The sequence below is a fragment of the Sciurus carolinensis genome, chromosome 1, assembly GCF_902686445.1.
Source record: "Sciurus carolinensis chromosome 1, mSciCar1.2, whole genome shotgun sequence".
Taxonomy (NCBI): domain Eukaryota; kingdom Metazoa; phylum Chordata; class Mammalia; order Rodentia; family Sciuridae; genus Sciurus; species Sciurus carolinensis.
In genome coordinates, this window is record NC_062213.1 from 167,206,392 (window position 1) to 167,221,221 (window position 14,830).

General features: G+C 39.5%; 1 protein-coding gene across 1 annotated transcript in view; it reads right to left on the reverse strand.

The window, feature by feature from the left end:
• Positions 1–1,804: 1,804 nt before the first annotated feature.
• Positions 1,805–14,830, reverse strand: part of Scp2 (sterol carrier protein 2) — a 130,494-nt gene continuing 117,468 nt past the window's right edge. The window contains exons 15-16 of the mRNA XM_047539372.1: positions 5,799–5,878; positions 1,805–2,828 (exon numbers count right to left, since the gene is read on the reverse strand). Coding sequence (XP_047395328.1) covers positions 2,733–2,828; positions 5,799–5,878 — 176 coding nt within the window. The 3' untranslated portion in view covers positions 1,805–2,732. The remainder of the gene's footprint in view (positions 2,829–5,798; positions 5,879–14,830) is intronic.

Below are 14,830 nucleotides of genomic sequence, written 5' to 3' on the forward strand. Positions count from 1 at the left end.
CTCTGGTGGCCATCGGTTCTGCTCACAAATATTCCAACTCCATCCTTTCTTTCTGGCACACGGTAGGGTTTAGAAATTAAATAGGGTACATGATTCTCTTTGAACAATGAAATGGAAGCAAAAGTAATATGCATCACTTCTGGGTGGGAAGCCTTAAGAGCACTTTTCTCTTCCTCTGCCAAAATGGCCATGATGTTCTAAATAGTGGTTACTCTGTTAGCCTGGGTTACAGACTGAGGATATGATAGTGAGGTGGCCACACAGCATTAAAAATAAACATGTAAAAGCTGCATCTTCAACCACTCCCAACTGCACTAAAATGAAATACAAAAGTCTTATCATAATGAACAAATTCCAATATAACTTAGCTTCTACACACCTTCAGATCTCACCTTGTGCCTGTCCTTCTTGCTTGTAAATATGGCCCCTTGAAATTTTAGGAATAAGCCAAGCTCCTTTTCACCCTTTAATGCAATGTCCTTGGTATGGTTTGCTTCTTCCTAACCTTCAGAGCTCAGCTTAAAAATGACTTCCTCAGAGATGTCTCCCTTCATTACATTATTAAAGAAACCTTCACTGTGATTCTCCATCATTACACCCTGATCACATGCTGCACAGCATTTCAGTATGTAATAATTACTCTCTTTTTGACTGCAAGCATCATGAGGGAAGAACTCACCACTAACTCCAGTGCCCAGCACTCTACCTTCTATAAAGTACCCTATCTACAACAGGCAGGCAATAAAAACTTGTTAAATGAATGAAAAAACAAAACAGACTCCAAAAATATGATAGAACATTACGGACAACCTGTCACAGGAGGAAGTGGTGATAGTAATGGTAAGGATGGAAAAGGAACTCATGTTTACTAAAGAACTACTAGGTACTGGCACTGCTTTAGGGACAGATTAGGCAACACAACTAGTAATAACTTTGACGCTGACCTCTAAACCATAACACTAGGGAAAAAAGAAAACTGGTAGTATATTTTCTCACTAAGTACCTGCTATACACATAAATTTCATTCATATACAAATACATTCCCATCCCAAGAACCAGATTTTGTTTTTAACAGGCTCATCCTAAAGCCTATTTCAGGCATCTCTCGTTTTCAGGGACCAGTGAGGGCAGAATGATACAGCAAATTCAAACTACTGATTTATCATTTCATTGGAGCCTCTTTCTTGAAGTCATTTTCTTCTCAGAGGAAGAAGTCACTATGATCAGGAAGTAGGTTCTGAATTTATTCTGTGGGCCTTGGGATCAACTTGTGTTGGCTTCATTTATCCTCTGGCCCTATCACCAAATACTATTCTGCTCATCACAGAGCATACAAAGCTGAATGGTCTCAGGATCTGATCTATAGCCTCACTATACCAGCAAGGGCTCCAAACATCTAAAACAAATCAACAACCTGAGTTTTTACTTCTGACCACTTTTAGCTAAAGTAATAAAAGAAAGGTGGGCCAGCAAAACTCCTGAACAGCTCTGCTATGCTCTGTGTAGACTCAGGATTATCATAGTAGAAGGAACCTCAGGGACCATTTACTTAAATCCCTTCCTTGAACAGTTTAGAAAATAGGTCGGCAGCTGTTTAACTTAAGAGAAGCAAGTCTCCTGACCCTGGTCTGGTGCTCTTCCCACGAACCCACAATGACTCCCTAACCAAGAACTGGTCATTGTGTCAAAGTACCCAGCAAGCACTGTCCAGAAACATTCAGCTCGTAAACCCCCAAGGTTTCTCTTTATACTCCATCACTTAGAAAACCCTGAGCAGAAAGAACTTACACAGTGAAACAAAGGAGATCAGCAAGAATTACTTTAATTTTCTATTAAACATTCTTCCAAAAGCATTATATTTACTCCATATCTAAGATATAAGAAATAACATAAGAATTAGAAAAACCAGGAAGATAAATGCAGATAATTAACCAAACATGAAAAAGGAAAATTATGATAAAAAGCTGAGAACTTTATAAACTTAAAAATATGAGATAATAATTTGAAAACTGCATCTAAAATTAAACTTTTTTCAATTATTTTTAGCAACAGTATTTTATGACTCTAATACCCTGATTTTTCAAGAAAGAAACCCATTTACAAATATTTTTACTTTAAAAATAGGCCTATGTTCAGCTATAAATCCCTCTCCCCCCTCCGCAAGCTCTGATTATATCACTTTATTTGGGAAGAAAAAAAACATTTCTGATGGCATGAAATGCAAAAGTTTACAAGTTTTGTTTTGTTTTTAAATCCCAGTACAGAATTTTAATTATTAGTAAGAAAATGATACAGGTCATTAAGTGCACAACACTAATTACTGGTCAGCTACCGCTATTCTGTTTCTTCCCTAGTTCTCCCAAGAAAAACTTACACTGAATCTTTAGCAGAATAATCCTTAAATATACTTTTAAGCAAAATGAGAGCTTTTGTTTACATAGTTTTTAGATTTTACTGTTCCTAATTTTATTCTGAAACTAATTTACCCCAAATCATAATTACCATATTAACTTTGTCATGCACAGTTGTATGCAATTCCAAACAGCAGTAGGACCCCATCAGGCTCTGTTTACCAAGCACTTAAGAAAAACACAATTGGTCACACCCATTTAACAAATCTGTCTCATGCTATTTGCCAATGTGTAGTTTCAGTCTAAGTTCTGACAATGAAATATGTGGATATATATCTATATATCTCATCTTGATTTTCCAAAGTTACCAAAGGGAATTCTTCACAGCTTAGCTTTGCCTGGTTGAAGCTGAAGATTTTGTAATTTCATCGCCAGGCCCATATTGCCAGTAATTTTCAGTTTGCCTTGAAAGAAGGCCTGTAAGATGAAAAAATACTTATTACTTGGTGGTTTTTGTTTTGAGATTGCTAATGTTTCTAGACTATCCATCCTGAGATCTTTTATCCACATCATGTAACTTTACCCAAAATACAACCTTTGGTTTTTTGGAATAGACATAGAACCAGAATACTCAGATAGAAGAATGTGTGAAGGTCATGCTTTACATAGAGAGAGGGCTGGTAGGAACATTGTCCCCAGACATATTGTTTTCAAAATGGAGTCTTGTCTATACCTACCTTACTCAAAGGTGGTACTTTTTCTCAATATTAGGTAAAGAAGATTCATACTAGATAAATTTCATTTAAAAACATTACATACGGGTTGGAAATACAAACTGAAATTTTCAATACTGTTGGGGAAAAAAAAGCACACTCAAAACACATTTGGAGGGCTGGAGTTGTGGTTCAGCACTCAACTTGCCCAGCATTTGTGAGGCACTGGGTTCGATCCTCAGCGCCACATATAAATAAATAAAATAAAGGTATTATGTCCATCTACACCTAAAAATATTTCTTAAAAACACATTTGGAAACTCTTGGGATTCAATACCACATAGATGAAATGCCACCAACTGTTCTGCTGCTTGTTCTCCCGATAAAGGATGGATTCTCCATCCTCAAAGAGGACAGGCTGCCTGCTGATAGGTGCTCAAATTACTCTCTGGCTCAGTGAGAAGGATCAGACCACTCTGAAGGGTGGGGCCACGATCTGTTTCATTTAACAAGGCCTGGGATTAGATCACACAACGTTTGCAAAATTTACCGTGCAATAAAATCCTGGGAAAACTCATGAGAAATAGCAAAATTGGGACTGCAGCATGATTTCCCTGACATGATCTCAGTCTTTCAACCCAATTCCTGAAGTAAGGAAGAGCTAGATGAGAAAAGTTTCTGATAATCTTAGCTTTTACACAAGTACATTAAAAAGAGAAGACCTTTGCTGTGTTTCTCTATACCTCCTGGTAAGGGTGACTAATTCCTTTTTTTTTTTTTGTCCTCTCCTCCTCTGTCTGGACAAACTAAATATTTCCCTTTTTATATGGCACAAAGCCTTCTGTCTGATGACTTAAAGGTCAGTTCTCTCAGACACAATATATTTAACATATGTCATTTAGAAATATGGACCAGTAGTAGTATGTCATCTTCCCTTTTTCTAAGTTAAAAAATAAAATGACTTTTTTTTTTTTTAAACTAATAGAGAAAACATGAATCTCTCCCTTTAGAGAACCCAAACATAAGGATCACTTTAATCTGGCCCCTAGGTGCTCTTCATGTGTGCTTTTAGGCTGGAGAGCACATTGCTTTGTTTCAACTGTAGCCAAACACTGAAAGTAGAATTTCCATTGCATTTAATGATTTCCAGTCAAATCCTCTACTGAGCATAAGGGAAGGCCATTAGCACATTAATAGAAATGTCTGCCATTTTAATCTTTAATTCCATTGGGTGCTAACAGGTGCTGAATGAAAATAAACTAACACCTTGTCCCCCCAAATAGGCAGGACACAGACAAACTGAGGAAATGAAGGCAGCAGATGTGTGAAGTCTGAGCACCCTGCCAAGGCTGTGGACAGCATGCCCTGGGACTGGGAGCAGCGGCTGGGAAGGAGGATGACAGCCAGCTCCTGTACTGGTGGCCTCCGTTTCGTCCAGGTTTCTGGAGCAAGCTCTGTGGGTGGAAATGTCAAAGCCAATGGGGTGGATTCAGCTGAAACAGCACAAAGGCACATCTCTCAATCATGGCATCAATAATATGCTCAGTTGCTTAGAAAAGGCATTTAAAAAGGAATACAAGTGGGAGTCAGAATTGGTTGTATGAGCCAATCTTACGAATTACCAGGGAACAACAGGAACAAGACCTGAAACAAAGAAAGCTCAGGCAATAAAAAAAATTAAGTTACGATAAAAAAAAAGCCTTAGTTTTTTGTTGTTGTTATTTGTCAGTGTATCAAGTTGACAGAAAGTTCAGCTTGTCCAGTCTGTTCAATATTGTGCCACCTGAGTATAAAGAGACCATACATCATTTGGGGACCAGGAAGATTCAAACAAGTTATAAATACATTTTAGACAAAATTTAACCCAACAATTGTTTATAAAAGTATCAGGCATTGTGAAGTTCTAGAAACATAAAGACCAATAAGATGTAATTTGTCCTTTGAAACTCACAGTCTAATGGGAAGGGACAGGCACATAATGACTAATACATCATGGTAAGTGCTAAGCTAGCAGCCCAATAAGTGGTTCAGAAGAGGGACTGCTACCCCTCCCCAACAACCTGTAAACAAATCCTTGGAGATAACACCTGAGCTAATTTCAAAAGACAAGGAGGCCATTAGGGAAGGACAGTTCAGAGAAAAGAAGAACATGGGCAAAGACACAAAATGTAGAAGATCCTGTCAGTTCCCAACACGCCCTCCCTTCCCTGGGAACGCTGTTCCTCTCCACTGTGCACTGTGACTCCCCACTGTCATCCTGGGGGCCCACTCTGTATTGTTTCCTCTGTGAGGCTTCCCCTGATGGCCTAGAACACAAGGCTGCTCCTTCTTCCACCCTCTCCAGTGACCTCAAGCCAGGTGTGGCACCTTGGATTTTGGTCACAGTTGTTCTTTTACAGACCTGTCTTGTTACAAACTGTGACTGCCCTAAGTATGGGAACTATCTCCTACTCTTCCAGCACACAGGACAGGGTGTCTGGCACACAGCTCACTCCATACGTGTCTATCATTTTTTTTTTTTTTATTTATTTTTTTTACGTTTACATAGGGTAATGATGTTTATTATATTTTCCCCTCCCCCCCCCCCACCCCTCGTGTCTATCATTTTTTAGATGAACATTTCAGAAAACACTGAGTTTTGTGTGTTTGACCACTTTGCAGTTTAGGCAGGAGGTTAAGTGGGAAGGGCTAAAAGATCCACTTAGTAGCAGGACATAAACTCCATCAAACTCACCGACTGAGGATTCATTTTACCACTCATTAAAGCCAGTAAGTCTGAGTCGGCCATGGTGATTGTGCAGTCAGCCTTCTTATCTAAAACAGAGACGTGAAGGAGAAGAGAAAAGGTTCAGTTTCACATACACATTTTAATCAAGAGCCACTAACTGCAACAGAATCATACCAGTCTGAAGCAGCATGGGGAAATAAATGGGCAAACACCTACACTTCTATGGCAGACTAGTAAGATGTGCATAAACCATAAGCAACCTCCATATCTAACAAAGGGAATTAATTAAGTAAATTATGGTATAGTCATACAATGGGATATAATGCAGGCATTATAAGGGATGATGTGGATCCAGACTTACTGACCTGAAAAAGTTTTCAAGCTATATGACACATGACTTTATTATATAAGCCAGTTACAAAATGAACTAATCCCATTTCTGCTTAAAAACAGTATCCAAATATATTAGGATAGAAAAAAACATCTGTTAACTTAGACAGCAATATATTAGGATAGTTACTGTGGACAGACCTAGGGTGACCCACATGACCCCTGCCTCTTGTCTAATGCCTTTGTGTAATCCCCTTCTCTCCAGTTTGAGTAGGACCTGTGACTTGCTTCTAGATAAAAGAATATGGTAACTGTGAGGGAATGGCAGTCCTGTAATTTTTCCTATGTTATATAAGCCTCCATCTTGCTAGCAGACTCACTAGTGCTTCCTGCTGGCTTTGAATAAACTAGCTGTCACCAATTACCTTTCCACAGAGAGGGTCATTCTTCCTCAGGAGCTGGGGGAACTCTGGTTTGGAGTCAATAAAATACTAACGCTGCCATTCTCACAGCCATAGGAAATGCCAATAAATGGGGTGACCCTGGATGCCAACCTTCCCCAGTTAGGCCTCCAGATGAGGGCCTGGCCCTGACCAACACCTTGATCGCACAGTGTTGTGTGACCCTATGCGGGGACCCAGTGAGGCTGTCCTCAGCCTCCTTACCCATGGACATCTACAATTAATGTGCATATTATTTTGAGCTTCTAATTTTGTGATAATTTATTATGCAGTAAAAGTAAATGAATATAGTTATCTAGATCCAGGGTTAACAAATGTGTTCCGTAAAGAATCAGATACTACATATTTTAGGCTTTGTGGGTCACCAAGTCTCTATCACAACTACTCAACTCTGACTGTGTAGTGCAAAAGTATTACAAATAATCCACAAACAAATGTGTGCTGGGTTCCAATAAAACTATTTTCAAAACAGGTGGCAGACAGAGGGGGAGAAGATTGCAATTCATATATATCTGACAAACCACTTGTATTCAGAAAACAGAAAGAACTCCTACCACTCAGTTAGAAAAGCTTAAATAATCCAGTACAAAAATGGGCCAATGATTTGCAGGCAAATGGATGAAATTGGAGAATATCATGCTAAGTGAGATAAGCCAATCTCAAAAATCCAAAAGACGAATGATCTCACTGATAAGCGGATGATGACACATAATTGGGGGTGGGAGGGGGGCAAGAATGGAGGAAGGAGGGACTGTATAGAGGGGAAAGAGAGGTGGGAGGGGTGGGGGGAAGGGAAAAATAACAGAATGAATCAAACATCATTACCCTATATAAATGTATGATTATGCAAATGGTATGTTGTTACTCCATGTACAAACAGAAACATGTATCCCATTTGTTTACAATAAAAATAAATTAAAAAAAAAACACAGAAAATCTAATTAAAAAAAAAAATGGGCCAATGAGCTGTGCATAGTGGTGTACACCTATAATCCCAGTGGCTCGGGAGGCTAAGGCAAGAGGATCTCGAGTTCAAGGTTAGCTTCAGCAACTTAGTAAGGCACTTAGCAACTCAATGAGACCATGTCCCTAAATAAAATATAAAAAAGGGCTGGGGATGTGGCTCAGTGGTTGAGCACCCCTGGGTTCGATTATCAGTACCCCAAAAAGGTGGGGGGGCCAATGACAATAGGCATAGTGTTAAATAGGCTCTCCAAGTAATATATATATGGCACACCCAGTGCTAGTAAGAATGCAGACCAACTAAAAAGTCAATCCAATACTAGAGGTGCAAGTACTTTGGAAAACAGTCTGGAAGTTTCATATAAAGCTACACATAAACAAACCACATGAACTAGCTATCCTACTCTTAGGTATTTACCAAAAACCTAAACACACAAAAACCCATATGTGAATGTTTATGTGGTTTTATTTGTAATTGCCCAAAGATGGAAAAAACCCAAATGTGCTTCAGCTGGTGAAGAGATAGAGTACTCAGCAAAAAAGAGAAACTACTGATGATGTACATGCAACAGTGCATAAATTTCAGTGAGAGAAGTAGGCTTCAAAAGTTATGCCTTTATCATCCAATCTGTGTGACAGGAAAGGCAAAACTACAGGGACAGAAACCAAATTAGTCCTGGCCAGCGCCTGAGGGCAGGAGGAGGGGGCTGACTACAAAGGGACATGAGGACACTTTCTGGGGGTGGTGGTGGAAATATTCTATATCTTGAATTTCGGTAGTGGTTACACAACTATGCATTTGTCTCAATTCATAGAATTGTCCAACTAAAGTTGATTTTATTCTATAAAAATTATGCCTCAATGAACATGATTTTTTTAAAAAAACCTGTCAGTATCAAGTACTGTCAAAAATATGGAACTGAAACTCTCATATAAAGTGGAAGGGAATATAAAATAGTGCATTGACCTTAAAAACCTGGTTGACCACCTTGAGCCTAATAACCTATCATTTTCACCCCTGTATTTATGCCCATTGGAAATGAGAACAGATTCATTAAAAGACAAAAGAATGTTCAGAACAGTTTTATGAATAAGCCTCCAATATGGGAACTATATAAAGAAACAACCATACAATAAATAAATTCTAGGGCATTCATAGTAAAAATAAGCTATTGCTACATGCAACCATAATACTGAAATCTTACACTGCCTAGTGAAAGAAGGCAGACTTAAAAATGAGTACATATTTATGGCTTCATTTATATGAATTTCCAAAATAAATAAAATCAATCTGTGGTGAAGGATTCAGAATAGGGGATGACAGGGGATGGATGGTGATGGGCAGGGCCTGGGCGAGGCTTCTGGAATGCTGGCAACATCCTTCCTCCATCCTGACCTGGGAGGTGTATGCATCTGCAAACACTCATCAAGTGTACACTTCAGATTTATGCCTTTTACCACAGGCTAGAATTTAATAAAAATATTACCAAAACAAAGAAGAAAAAAAAGAAACAGGTGGTGGGCTAGATCTGGTCCAAAGGCATATTCACCAATTCCTGGGCTACATGGTAGACTTCTGGAGTACTTTTTGCATTTTATTACTTTATTTTTTTTCTAATTTTTTCATGTCAGGTGTACATTGCTTAAATAATACAACATTTTAAAATGTGAATTTTAGTACCATCAAAGTAAAATGACAGACAAAAAACAAGGACTAATATCTCATTACTAAATTGGCCATGTTTACCTTGGGCTAATACAAGGTGTCAAATGCAAAATGAAAAATTCACTAAGAAACCAGTTTCTTCAGCAGTCAATATTTTAGGCAACCAACCAACATAACAATAGTGCCCTAACACCTGACTCCCCTCATTAAGGATTAGTTCAAATTAAAGTAGACCACCTCCCAAAACCAAGTTATTTTCTATTCTACTTTATATTCACCATACTTTCTGAAACCACCTTACTTATTACACATGTGTTTTCTGCCTGTATTTGTCCAGGAGAATGAAAACATCAAGGGGGCAGGGCCTCATCAGTTTTGTTCACTGCCATATCCCCAGGCTACTGAAGTATGCCTCCCATATAGAGAGTAATTGATAAATGGTTCAGATAACTTGTGCCTTAATAAAAGAGACAGAGGTAAACTATTAAAGCACAACATGCCCATACTATTAAATAACTAGCAAGAGAGAGAAAAAATGTTTTCATTATATGTCTAACTCAGGGAGAGGTCCTAAAAGACTGAAATTCAAAGGTCATTCTGCCTTAGCTACCAATGAAATTTTCTCTTATTATAGGGGGAAGAAGGTTTGAAGCCTTAAAAATGAAGGAATTTACAGTCTAGAAAATCAGTTCTATTGCAGATATATATCAAACAGAAGGAAGAAAAAAGCTAACAAACTGAGATAGTTGGGCCTGGTTCTAATATTCCAAGAAAGGACTCTTAGTCACTGAAGGGTGACCTGGGGTGCGGGTGAAATCTGTTGTTGCTATAATACTGACATTTACAGTGCTCTCACTATGTTAAGCAGTTCACATACCTGGCCTCATCTGATCTTAATAACAATCCTAAGAGTCATAGAAGTCAAAAAACTTGCCCAAGATCACACACCAGATTTCCTGTTGCCAAAGCTCATACTCCTGTGTTCTACTGCTTACTCTGGTTATAGGAAGGATGCAAGCCCTCCTGTTATAGTTCAGATCTGGAATGTCTCCCAAACTCTTATGTGGAAAACATAATCCCCAATGCAGCAAAGTTCAGAGGTGGGGTTTTTAGGCAATGATTGGTCATGAGGGCTCTGGGATTAATCGATCCATCAATGCTGGATGGACTACTGTGAGGTGAGCCCTAGTTGGAGAAGGTAGGTCACTGGTGTGTGCCCTAGAAGGGTTTATCTTCTCCCAGTCCCTCTGCCACCCCTCTTCCTCATTTCCTGGTTGCCATGAGGTGAGCAGCTTTCCTGGGCCATGTCTTCCACCATTATATGCCACCTCACCCCAGGCCTAAAGAAATGGAGCCAGTTGGCCATGGATTGAATCCTCTGAAGCCATAAGCCAAAATACATCCTCTTCTAAGTTTGTTCTTGCCAGATATTTTGGACAGTGACAAAAAGTTGACTAACAGAATTCTTCAACTTAGTTTTGACTGGTCCTTCACCAATTCATTAGCATCTGACAAATCCCACATGTTTTCCCAGTTCTCCAAGTCCTTTTGGGCTTAGCTGACAAGTCTCAGAATTCAAACTAATCAGTATTTAACACATGAATGGGATGGAAGCACAGATTTATCAAGCACTTACAAAACTAGGTGCTTTACCTATTTTATTTAATCCCCACACAGTTTTTACAGGTAGAAATTATTTTCACCCATTTTCTAAATGAGACAACTGGGCTCAGGGAAGATATGTACTTTGTAAGGGACAGAGCCAAGACCTAAACTAAACCAAGGCCAGAATGTCTCCAAAGGCTCAGAAGACCTTGGGGCTTTCTCTGTCATGTTGTCCATAAAAGGATAAGGTTGAGAACTCAAGTGCTAGGAAGGCAGAATAAAGAAATGCAAGAGTACTATGTCATGTTAGATAAATCAAAGTTGGCTTCTTGGAGATACGCCATGTGAATCATTTCAGTAGAGATGAGGGAAGGGCAGAACTGGTGGAGAAGATAATAACAGGTACCCAGGAAGCAAGAAAAGATTATGGAACATGCACAAAATCTACAAGTCCTTAATATAATCATTACCAAGCTCTTTCAGTACAAGCAAATGAAATACATTTAAATTAGTTTTACTTCACTAACAAGAAGTAAACCTCCTAGCCCTATGTACACGCCAGAAGAATTAGCAATTCTCCTTAAGATGCCGTTCAAACTAGGACAAGTTAGTGATGCTTTAACATGGCTAATGTCTAACAAATGGTCATTTGTTGGTGAATGTAAAAGGAGCTGGCAATTTCCTGAGGTCACTTTTACTGGTTAAGTCCATATTTTAACACCACTACTGACTGCCAATAGTGTCAGTTTCAGTAGAAATTACCCTGCCCCAAGGTAAGATCTCTTCAGCACCTAATATGGGGAGAGCACATAAGAAAAGTCTCTGCAGGGAACAAGGCTTTTCTGAAATCATTCCACAAGCAAATTACCTTTCATGACAAATGACCAACCAAAAACTTCAAAACAGAAGAAAGAAGAAAAATTTCAAAATCACCTTTAACATCTGTTGGGAAATATCAGAATATAATTCTATGCAACTACTAACTTTAGTCCCACACACACAAAAAAAGCCCCTCTTATAGTTCCCAAAGCTCTTTCTATTTCTAAAAGCTAAAATTCAAATTAAGCTTTAGCTTTTCTTCCTACACTTTAGAGGGGCAGCTCACAGAATGCATAGAGTCTTTTTCTGTCTGCCCATTTTGGGGGAAAACAAAAAAGACTGTGTAAGTCAGGAATCTTCACACAAAGTCACACTGCCCGCACCAGATGGAGGCCTTTATCCCTGCTCAGCTTTTCCTTCTCTATCCTCTCACTGATTCCTTATCAACCGTGCACATAAAATGCTCTTAACTTTTTCTACTGCTTCCAAGCTCTACACTCAATTTCAGAAGCTCTGTCAACCTGCTCTCCCCTTGAAGTGCCCCTGAATATGTAAGCATCCTTGCAAAGAAAGAAGTATCCATCCCACCTTACTAAGGCTAACCCTCCTTCCACTTGCACCTGTGCCCCTGATTTTAGGGAGGTCTCCTGCAGGACCTCCCTAAATAATGTATCAATAATGAAGCACTATCATCTGTGAAAGACCCCTTTCTTCTGCACAGCCTCCAGGTCCCATCAGCTTCACCTCAAATAACCCAGCGTCAACCCTCCAGCAACACTTCTCTGCTCACTGCCACAGTATGCTGCTCACTTAGTGGTGACATCCATTCTAACTGCTCTCTCTGCTTCTGATCACTCACTTTCCAGTTCATCAAGTCCAAAGCACCAGCTTCATCCTCTAAAACACAGCTCTTTCACTTTTTTCTATATAAAAAACTTCAATGGATTGACTATACATCAAATAACTTTCAAAGTTCCTATTATGACCCTTTATACCCTTCAAAAAGCTGGTCCCAATCTGTCACATTTCTAAATTACACTAAATCCTCTCCAACAAGAGAAATTTAATAGTGTGATATAGTTACCACTGAGTAAGGCGCCTTCATGCATTCATTAAGTTATTTGAACATACTGATTGTTGAAGGCCTACCACGTTTTAGGTATTTTCCAGGCATTAGAAAGGTAGCAGTGAACCTAACAGACAAAAAGCTCTGCCTTCAGGGATTACAGTTCACATGGGAGAAATGAACAATAAACAAATAAGTAAAAAAGTATTATATAGGGCTGGGGAGATAGCTCAGCTGGTAGAGTGCTTGCCTTGCAAGCACAAGGCCCTGAGTTCGATCCCCAGTACCACAAAAAAAAAAAAAAAAAAAAAAAAAAATTATATAGCATATCATAAGAGTGACAAATACTATGGAAAAAAATAAGTCCAAAAATCACAATAGGGAATGGCAATAGGGTATGATTTTTAAAAGGGTAGTTAAGGAAGGGCCCCTTGGACAAAGATCCAAAGGAAATTGCCTAAAGAGCCAAGATGATACCTGGGGGAAAAAAACTCCAAGCAGAGGGAACAGAGAGTAGAAATACCCCCACCAACTGAGAACACCCATTCATGGAATAGCAAGTAGGCCAGTGTTACTGAAGTAAAGTGAGGGAGAATATACCAAGACCGAAAAACTGGGGCCAGATCATGGGGTGCCATTGTAGGAACTCTGTGTTTACTTGGAATGAGTTGAAGGCCATTATATGGTTTTAAGCAGAGGAGGGTAAAAACTGGACTTGAGTTTTAAAATGATCACTCTTGCTAGCATGTGCAGAACCTCTGGGGGCTAAGGATAGAAGCCTGGAGCTAAAATAGGGGACAGCTAGACCAGGTGGTAGGAGTAGAAAACCGGATTTGCTGCTGGGTTAGACTGTGGAGTGTGAGAGAGACTGGGAGTCAAGGATGACTTAAAGCTTTTGGACTAAGGAACCAGTAGAACACATGAGTACAGTGGGAGGAGCATACATGGCAGGAGAAGGACCAGGGGTTCAGTTTCATACCTGTTAACTTTGACATATCTTCTAGGTATTGCTATAGTTTGAATGTTTCCTCTAAAAATTTCATGGCCATTATAACAGCATTAAGAGGCGAAGCCTTCAAGAGGTGATTAGGCCAAGAAGGCTCTGACCTCATGAACAGAGTAATGCCATTATTGCAGGACTGGGCTCCTGAAAAAAGGGTTCAGTCCCACCTTTCCCCTCCCTTCCCCTCTTTCTGTCTGATGCACACTCACTTGACCTTCTACTGTATTAGGATGCAGTAAGAAAAGTTCTCACCAGATGCATCTGCTCATTATTGGACCTCCTGTCTCCAAAACCATAAGCTAAATAAATTTCCAATGTTCATAAGTTACCCAGACAGTGATATTCTGTTATAGTAGCAGAAAACGCCCTAAGTCAGGTGTCCTAGAAAACTTGTCAATTAAGCAGCTGGATAAACCCCTTGGAGTTCAGTGGCTGGGTCCACGCTAAACACATACATCTGGGAATCATCAGCATAGATTGTTTTTAAGCATGAAACTAGATGAGATCCCCAGGGAGTGAATGAAATAGAACTGAGCCTTGTGACACTCATGAACTTGAGAGACAAGGAGAATTTAGCAAAGGGAGAACAGGAAGGAGCAACCTGGAAGAGGAAGACCTGGAATTATAACATCACGAGGGTGGGAAATTAACCACTGAATTTAGCAAGGTGGTAGCTATTGGTGACTTTGGCAAGGATAGATTTAGGATACTGATCAGGACAAAAGCTGACTGGAATGAATTCAAGAAGGATTTGGACAAGAAGAAGTGGAAATAGCAAGGAAAGTCATTCTTCCAAGGCCATATAACCACGCACTCACTGGACCATGTTCTTAATAGGCTAATTAAAAGAATACTCTTAACCCTTACATCAACACTATGCCCATCTACAAATTAGAAAATCAAGGCTCAGAGAAGTGACATAACTGGTCCAAGGTCAGAATCTGAAAGTGGCAGGGCCAGGTCCCCAATCCAAGATTATTTAATTCCAAAGCCTACAACTGGCAGCTCTGTGGTTGAGCAATCTTGAGAAGAGGCAGCTTTGATCTACTCCTGTACCCAAGATTCAATGGTTCTTTAATGAGGTCCTGTAACTCTAAAGCCAGCACTTTTGGGGTATAACAAAGT